General features: G+C 34.0%; 1 protein-coding gene across 2 annotated transcripts; it reads left to right on the top strand.

The window, feature by feature from the left end:
• Positions 1-1,720: 1,720 nt before the first annotated feature.
• On the top strand, positions 1,721-8,330 carry LOC147397154 (protein neprosin-like). Of its 2 annotated transcripts, XM_086451181.1 has the most exons (8): positions 1,721-1,833; positions 3,149-3,355; positions 3,468-3,554; positions 3,844-4,041; positions 5,135-5,290; positions 5,425-5,478; positions 6,982-7,125; positions 7,876-8,330. In XM_086451181.1, the coding sequence occupies exons 2-8, from the start codon at positions 3,176-3,178 to the stop codon at positions 8,254-8,256; spliced, it is 1,200 nt and encodes a 399-aa protein (XP_086307307.1). In that variant the 5' UTR covers positions 1,721-1,833; positions 3,149-3,175; the 3' UTR covers positions 8,257-8,330. The 2 variants fall into 2 exon arrangements, with proteins under 2 accessions (XP_086307307.1, XP_086307308.1); XM_086451182.1 differs by lacking the exon at positions 3,844-4,041.
• The last annotated feature ends 1,394 nt before the right edge of the window (positions 8,331-9,724 follow it).

Genomic DNA, 9,724 nt, shown 5'->3' on the forward strand with positions numbered 1-9,724 from the left:
GAAGTTTGAATATTTAAGTGAATCAGATTTTAAGGTTGAAGATGAAAATCAAGAATTTTTTGTTAGAACTTTAAGATAAAGGCATTTAGGTCATTTTTTATTAATCTATTAGAGAAGAAAGAGTTCAAGGGAGGCATATTATCCATTTGAAAAAATAAGGGTATCTTAAATATTATCCAAGATATGGAAGGGCATGCTTAAATCACCCTTAATTATTATTTTATTTTATTTGATGATTGGGTATCCTTGTAGACAATAGATCGGAGGGGTTGTATCTAGGCTTTCCCCAATCCATAGACCATGGTCTTGTCCAAGGATTAGTCTAGGAGCACGTTATGTTGTAATTGGGCTTTCCCCAGTCCATAGATCATGATCTTATACAAGGACTAGTCTCAGGATACATGCAACACCCGCACATCACACACACCAGGTAAGTGAGGGTGCACCCTTGCGGGGGGGGGGGGGGGGGGCCCAAGGAATTAATGCTCGTATTGGCTATCGAATTCACGACCTACGATTAATTATTGAAACACTAAAAATGACACTTTCTATTAGTGAACACTAAAAGTGTCAAATTATATTTATTGAAGAGGCAAGGTGATGACCTAGGACTGTAACAGAATCGTGCCCAAAATCATATTTGTTCATTTTCAATAACTTTGGGTCTGGATCAAGGATTTAGATTATGATAAGTATTCAATTCAATCTTGTAAGATTCCAATCCAATATCTTATTGATGGATCAATTCTGGACCAATCATGTCTCAATCCTATGAGAACCTGATCCGATAAAATGAGAGAAAGTGTATAAATTATATTATATATTTGGGTTTTGTTTACACGTGCCTTAAAGACAGATGATTAAGTAGCATTAAATACATATTGGAAATTTATTTTCCTACCAAATATATCTAACAAAATTTCTTACTAAAAACACTGTCAAATTCTTATTTTCAAGGTGTATTTAATTCACCTTAACATGTGCCCGCTAATGTTAACAAAACCATTTGTTTAACTATATGAAGATTATGTGGATTTTGTTCATCAAATCGGAGGTTGTGATTGGATTTGGATCCTAAAATTGAGATCTGAAAAATAAAAATTTGATCAAGCTTGGTTCAAGATCTGATACAATCAGTATCTTGGTACCAAATCAACCCCGATCCATTACGCCCCTCGATAATCTTTTTGTGGAAAATTAAAATGACTAATGATAAACTCGAGCTCTTGACGTGGCATGTAAACACAACCATAGAACTTTTCTGTGTATCCCGAAGAAAAGAGTCATGATTTTCTAACTCCCCACGTGGTTGTGCATAGAACTATAGATTTCCTTGGGATACACAATTGCATATCCCCATAAATATGTGCAGTTGTGTGTTCAGAGGAAACTATGGTTCTTTGTACATTCCCTTAGGGAGTGTTTGTTGAAGGGGGAGTCATATGTCATTATTCTAAAGAAAAAAAATCTAGAATAATGATAAATTGTCTCCCCTTCTGCCAAACTCCACTCCCCTGACTATGTATAAAACCATAGATATTTTTTTCTTTGGGAGACACAATTACACATATTTATGGGGATGTGCATTGTGTATCCCAAGAAAAAATCTATGATTCTATATATGCACAACCACGTGGGGGAGAGTTTGTCAAAGGAGGGGGGAAGTTCTCGCGAGTCAATTAAATTTTGTACAGAAGAAACTGAATTGGATAATAAGCAATAATGTCCTAACTGTCTAATTAATTTCTTTCTTAAAAGAGTTTATTAATAAATCTATCTAGCTAAACAAAAGTAATTCTCACAACAATTTTCTGATCTTCACCATCTTGTAAGGTAAGAACTTTCTTCCTTTTTTCATCTAATTTTTTAGATACTTTAGGGCAAAACTTTAACATGTTCAATAAGATCGTGGCTTTTAATCTCGTTTTATCATCCAAATCAGCTCAAAAGGAACTAATAAAAATATTTTTATTTAAATAATGATTGTTTTAGTTAGAGACTGACTTCTAAATTTTACAATCACAAAATCTCATTTTTCATATAAATCACAAAGAATATTGTTACAATCTCATTTTTTAGTAACTTCAATGTTTTTTATTTTATTTTATATTTCTTCCTTTGGTTGCTCAAGTCTCTGTTATAAAGTATCTTGCTTAGAGAAATTGGTGTTTTTTTGGCCACACAAAAAAAAGTCCCATAATGTAATTCTTACGAAAATTGTGGAATATTTGATTTCAATAATTGCTGAACCACAACAGCCCCTTGATTCAAAATCCATCCACCTTCAGTTTCTTGATCTCTAGAACCCCCAAACTAGAGAAATGTGCTCAGAAAAGATATTAAAAAGATAAAAATAAAGTCATGTTCATATATTATTTTTATTTGAGGGCCATTTGCAAGTCCAATTGATTTTTATTGTTTTTAGTTATGTTGGGATCCTTTGACTTTTAAAAATGACTCATGAAAAAGAAACGTTATCCCAACCCTTTAAACACAAAAGCCAATGATTGAGATTTATCCTCGGGATAAGTATCTCCGAGATTTGTGTTATCAAGCTACTCATAAATCTCAACCATTGGATTTTGCATATAAAAGGTTGGGATCGATCATGTGTTTTATTCATGAGTCATTCTTAGGGGTTAAGGGATCTTTATTTATTATTATTATTATTATTAAAGTGGTGATAATATGACTCCCCTACATGGCATACTCAATCGACTCCCCTGACATGAGGTGTGCCAGAACCATAGACTTTATTCCATGGGATACACAATCTCATGTCCCCATATACACAACTGCACATATTTATGGGGATGTGCAGTTGTGTATCCCAAGGCATAAAGTCTATGATTCTAGCACCCCCACGTCATGCGAGTCTATTGAGTATGCCAAGTGGGGGGAGTCATATTATCGCCACTCTTATTATTATTATTACTTGGCCGATTAGTCCTTGCAGGATTGTATTTTCAGCTATATCCTCCTTTATCATTATGTTTTCATCCTTACATCTTCTTATATTATTTATTTAAATTATTTTTATCCAAAGAAAGGTTCTCTACTTTCATGCAAATATACATTCAAGTTAACCATATTGTGAACATTTTATGTATGTCAGCACTCTCTGCAATATAGTTTTATTGATTTACAGAAAGATTTGAAAAGACTATCTTGCTCCATGGAGAAAACAAGCCATGGCCATGGGAGAGATCTCATAAGAGGAAACATGTTACTTCTAGCCATAATTGTTGTTGGTATGTGTGTGGAAGTTTTGGGAGGAAGAACTACTTTTGAAGAAGACTTCATCTTAAAGAGACATTTGAAACTTCTAAACAAGCCAGCAATCAAGACCATAAAGGTGGTTGTTTACTTGTTATACTTCCTAACTATTTTTGGTCATTAAATTGGTCTCACAGTTTTTTTTTTTGTCGTCGTCGTCGTGGGTGTGTATATGTGTGTGACTTTTGCAGAGTGAAGATGGAGATAATATTGATTGTGTTGATATTTACAAACAACCTGCTTTCGACCATCCTTTACTACAAAATCACACTCTCCAGGTTTTTTTTAACTTAATTTATTTATTTTCTGGTCTATTTTGTTATAGAATTAGATATTAAGCATTGTAATAAGGTGTATTGCGATACATCAAATCATATTTTTATAGAGATTAAGAAATGCTTCGATTGATAAGCAAAGTCTAATTAAAGATAAACTCTATCTTTTTTATAAAAACGTGATATGATGTATTGCAGTATACTTTATTACAATGCTTCACGTCTAATACTCTTAACATGCTTATATTGTATCAAATTTGAGTTAATAAAAATGAATCTAACTATGACTTAGATGAGACCGAGCAACTACCCCAAAGCGAGCAAAAGATTATTTTCCTTTCAACAAGTATGGCAAAAGAGCGGAAGTTGTCCAGAGGGAACAATCCCCATTAGAAGAACTCGAAAGTCTGACTTACTCCGAGTTTTTCCCTTCGAAAGCTATGGAAAGAAAAACACAACAAAATCCTTGATCTCCAATGCAGGGCATGAGGTACAAAATTCTAACAAAATTATGGGGTCTAATGTTTTGAAATCAATATCATATCCATGTGAGAAATTGGAAGCATTTGATTTAACTTCTAGGTGACTGATTCTAGCTTTCGAACCTTTAGAAGTGCTTTTGTAGTCAAATTATGATCACATTTTTCCAATAAAATCCAGAATTCAAAAGTGGGATGGCTAGAAGCCAAAGATGTTGTGGACTGGCTTTTGGATTTTGGCTTCTATGGAAATCTAGACATAACATAAGAAACACATTTTTGGGGGTGAAAAGATTGGAGTACCCCGAAATGGTTCCATGAGTTTAATTTATTAGGGCTGTTAATGGATCCGGTTCCTATCATGGTTTCAAAACTCGTCCGAAACCGAGACATATCATCCAAGTCGTCTCGATATCAGGCCTGGACGAGACAGACAAGTCGAATTATCGGACAAGATATAAAACCCCGCGTTCATTTTTTCTAAACGAGACGTCTCAAACATATCGGAAAACTCATCTGAGACGACTCAATATCTGACATGGACGAGACGAGACACGAAACCGAATTTTAAAACCATGGTTCATATTGGATTGCAACCAGGTTGGTATCAACTGACAAGGAATTTATTAGGTCCGATCCAGATCCAATTAGATCTATCACTTTCAAGTCCGGGCCTGATCCAATATGATATGGCTATCAATGGATCAAAGTTTGGATTGGATTTGTACCAAATTGGTATCGATTTTAGACCTGGATCCAATCAGATCTTTTATTTTCAAGTCCAAAACTGATCTAATCTGAAAAATCAATATTTTCGAATCCGTCCGATTCAATTTATTAAAAATATATCTAAATAAAATATTAAATACATGCATACATCATTTACATATTTCAAATATATTATTAGATCGGGTCTTTACCAAAACCCAAATCCTTGACCTGGACCTGTAGTTATCGGAACGGATTGGATCAGATTTTCAGTCTGATCTGATCCAATGAAGTCTTACTCATAGTCACTAATCTTATATAATTGGCTCCATAGAAGCACTTCTGTTGAAAGCAATCTCATGGGCTAACTTCTATACACATATTTTCCATAAATAGAATGTTGTTTTAGTGGCAAAGGGTGACTTCTATGGAGCAAAAGCACAGATTAATGTTTGGAACATTCACGTCGAGCCCAACGAGCTAAGTGCCTCTAAAATTACTCTTCTAAGTGATTCTACTTCGGATGCTAGTAGCATTCAAGCAGGATGGCTGGTATGCATTTTATCCTGATTTTTTATTTTTCACTTTATTCGGATTTAATGTTAGAAAATTTACCAAAATACCCCTAATCATAATGTGATTTTTAGGTGAGATATTAACCCATTTATGACCTTGTCTTGTTTCAGATACATCCACAACTATTTGGAGATTACCAGACCAGATTTTTTACATATTGGACTGTAAGTTCTATGTTGGTATAATTTTTCCTATGTGTATATGTGCGTCGTGCATGAGAGAGAGCAAAATTAGATGATAATTTTAATGTCTAAGTCACATTGTATTTGAATAGAAATTTCCATTTTCGAATTTCTCCATATCCAAAACTATAGGGTTAGTAGGGCAACTTGTTATGCAAATGGGAACCAAAGTCATGAGACTTTGTGACTAGTCCTTAGAGAGTAAAAAAGACTCTAAATTCATTTTCGTTAATGCTACTAAAACCGAGAGAATGCCTCGATATATATAAGGTAGCTTTCTTTTGACAAAATCCTAGACAACATTCTAAACAAAGACTTTTGTCTTATATGGGTTAAAAGTTTTGAAATGAACTGATTTTTCATGAGGATGATCTCTATGGTGAGAAAATCATCCTCGCAAAAAATCAGAAAATTCTAAAATTTCTAACCCTACCTAGTTTATAAGTTAAAGAATCATGAACCGTCAATTTTTTATCGTTAGTTTGTCACCACTTTTCATTGGATTAAAAGTTTTAGAATTTGCTGATTTTTTTGTGAGTATGTTCTCTATGGTGAGGATGATCTACTCATTATAGATGTCATCTTCACAAAAAAAAAATCAGCTCATTCCAAAATTTTTTAGCCATACAAGCAAAGAAAATTACATTGAAGGTAGAATAATTACGTGTATAAGGGCAACCCTAATAATTACAAGAAGCGAATGGAAACCAAACCAACAGTATGTTATTAGAGAGAAGATGATAAAGACTGAAAATATTCAAAACTCACTTTTGTTGATGGTATTAAAGCGATCACTATGAAATTTATGCCTTAGATCACTAGGTACTGATAAGATCAAGATAATACTTCAATATTTTTGTTTCTCTCTCATAAGTTCTTAACTTCCCTTTGAAAGAAGTTGAAATAGTTGTTGCGCACTTCTAATACAACAATAACTCCATGTCTCTTGGACGTTAATGTTGTGGTTTGTGGAGCCTAGTGGTACTGGTCAACAATGAGGTATTGTAAATCAAGTCACATGTTCATGCCGGCCAAGCTCGGTGTGATCCATGGACGTACTTCTTTTTCTTTTTCTTTTTTTGAAAGGTCAACAGGGTTAAGGCAGACCTAGACCAGCTACAACCTCATGAAGAGGAGACCTCTTTGATCCTGACTTCGATCACACAAAGAAACACAAGACATACCTCAATCTTGAGGAAATCACATAAAATCTGTGTTTCTTTGTGTGATCACATCTTGTCTTGTATTTGTTTAACCCCTAGAAGTCAACAAAAAAAAAAACACAATTTGTGGACTTCCCAAACCTCATTTTACCACCTTAAAGTCTCCAAAACAAAATTAATTAGAAGTCTCCAATTTCAAATTTGAGCAACAAAATATACTTAATTGCATAAAACTATCTACTTTTTAAAATTCTATTACTAATTTATGTTGGAATGAAGTGGTAATTATATGTTTCTGAGCTTGATTATCTATGTTTGTTAGGGAGATGGTTCGAAAAACACTGGATGCTTCAACTTAGTGTGCCCTGGATTTGTTCAAGTAAGCCAAGAGATAAGTCTGGGTGCTGTAATTTCTCCTTCCACCTATGAAGGGGAACAAAAATTTATTGAACTTCTAGTATATAAGGTAAACCAAGAGAAAATCCACCTCTATCTCATTTCATTTTCTCCAATTTTATAATAATCTCGAGAAAATTAATCAAGTAATTAACAACCACAGTCCAAAAACATTTTTATAGAGAATTGTTATTGCCAAACAATTTGCTTTCTTATACCATCTCCATAATTAAATTAAATGATTTTAATAAATGTGGAGTAAAATTTTTTTTTTTTTTTATATTAAATTTTCATCATGATACCCTTGAAACCAAATTCATCCATCTGGACCACAGAAAATTACTCTTTTTTGGGTAAATTCTCAAATAATTACAAAAGTTTTCTGTATTTCTGAAATGGTGCTAATGTTTACAAAGTCATCACGTAATGTTGACAATTTGATAATTTTTTGTTAACATTACATGGTAGTTGTGTCAACACATGTAACACTTCCAATATTTTTGAAAACTTGAGTAATTATTTGAGAAGTTACCCCTCTTTTTCCAAAGTTAATCTAAATATCTTTTAAACTCTATTTCCACATAAGAAAATGGTCATAAATGCAATTTTTCTTCACCTCACTAAGTTAGAAATTTCTAACTCAAAGAGAAAAGGGCAAAAGGAAGAATGGGGTGTCAAGATGAAAAAAGGAATGGTTATATATCCCAACCCTTAAAAAAGAGTTGGTGTGGCAACATAAGCTCTTAAATTTAAACTTCATCAACTCCCTATATTTTATTTCTAACTTGTTTACTTTGTGGGGAAAAAAAATATATGGAAGGATCCAAAAAACAAAGATTGGTGGCTAATATTGGAAGGCAAAGTAATAGGTTATTGGCCAACATCCATATTTAAGAATCTTGAGAGTGCATCCTTTGTTCAATGGGGAGGGGAGGTTCTCAACACTGCAAGTGATGGTCATCACACCATTACTCAGATGGGTAGCGGTCATTTCCCGAGCGAAGGTTTTGGAAAATCAAGTTTCTTCAAAAATATACTTCTAGTCGATTCGTCCAATGCTTACTTTGCTCCAGAGAGAGCTGTAGTTCTAAGGGAGAAGCCTGGTTGTTATGATTTGACATATGAAGGTCGTCGATGGGGTAAGGATCAAGGGACTTATTTCTATTACGGGGGGCCTGGTCGCGGTCCTAACTGCTTATAGGAACTATAATATAAGATGGTTCTTTTTAGTTTTTGATCCATTAAGGCTCATAAATAAAGATATTTCTTGTTGGAGCTAAATATATTCTTCTTTTCTAGTTTTTTGATTTGATGACATTAAACCATGGTTTTAAATCTTATTTGTGACCGAGATGACTTGTCCGATACATCTCGGTATTGTCACCAATGAGACAGATAGACAAGTCAAATGTATAGAACGAGATTTAAAACCATGGGTTATTTTTCACATTGTTGAACGAGACAACTCAAAGGAAAACTTATCCGAGACGAGTTTTAAAACCATGCATATTTACGGCTGGGCTCAAGCTTGCGAGCTAGGCCCACAGGAGGCTTGGCAAGACAACTTATAATTTTGAGTTGTGATAATCTAACTACCCCACGTGGCATGAGGTAGTTAGATTATCACGATTCTATAATTTTACTTTAATTTCTACTATAATATTGTGTGGCATGTGTGTTGATGTATAAAATCTATTATTCCTACAAATGTATAATTGTCTTTATAATTAATTTAGTAGTTGCCACACCAATTAAAAATCTCCCATAAATACTATGGGGGTGTGAGGAGTAAATCCAAAAGAACACTTGTTTTTGTTCAAATTGGAACTTGGAAGAGGTACTCTCTCTCCTCTCTCCTCTATTTACTTAATCTTCACCCTTCCATAAAATCATTTTCTCTCCAAAAACGCAAAGTTTGTTCAAAGATCGGAGATTTGGAGAAACTCGAATTTATAGAACCTTTGAAGATCGGCCAAATGATGCAAAACGTCACAAACAAAACCAAAACCTCCACACCCTTATAGGCGATGGTCACCCAAATTTGAGTTTTTCGTAGATGGTTGGGACTAAGATGAACCTAAACGACTTAACCTAAATAGATGAATGCATCAACTCAAGACTGTATGTAGTGACTCACTCACTCGTCTCATCAAGAAATAAGTCAAAGAGGCTTGACTCGTTTCTTGCATCGTTAACAACTCATTCCTACATTGGGTGTCTAATGTGGCAACCTATTTGGAGATCTCATGTGCCGTGTTGCAGGTTCAATAATGTGCGGTCTACTCCATTTACTATCATCATTTCCATCGATTAAGATCTTTCCCAGCAGTAGAACAACTAGATCTCCTTGGTTTGCCCACTTTGAAATTAGACAAAATACGAAGTTTCTTGATTCCATCAACTCTCTATGCTTTACTATAGAAAGTTATCTTGAGAAAATTCGATAATCTCTCAAAATCATTTTGTATGTAGGTCAATTCATTTCAGGAGCTCGAACATGAAACTCTAGAATCCATATCTCATCTCTCACCGTTAAGGTATTTGATAAAATGTGTAAAAGAAGAATGAATACAAAGGAATATCAATTCATCTCAGATTTTTTGTTCGAAAGCATTGGTTTGTAATAAAAAAATGGTGTGTAAATTTATTTTTTCAATAAATGGTGAGCA

Source organism: Akebia trifoliata, chromosome 8, assembly GCF_017979445.1.
Source record: "Akebia trifoliata isolate Shusen 1 chromosome 8, ASM1797944v1, whole genome shotgun sequence".
NCBI classification, from domain to species: Eukaryota; Viridiplantae; Streptophyta; class Magnoliopsida; order Ranunculales; family Lardizabalaceae; genus Akebia; species Akebia trifoliata.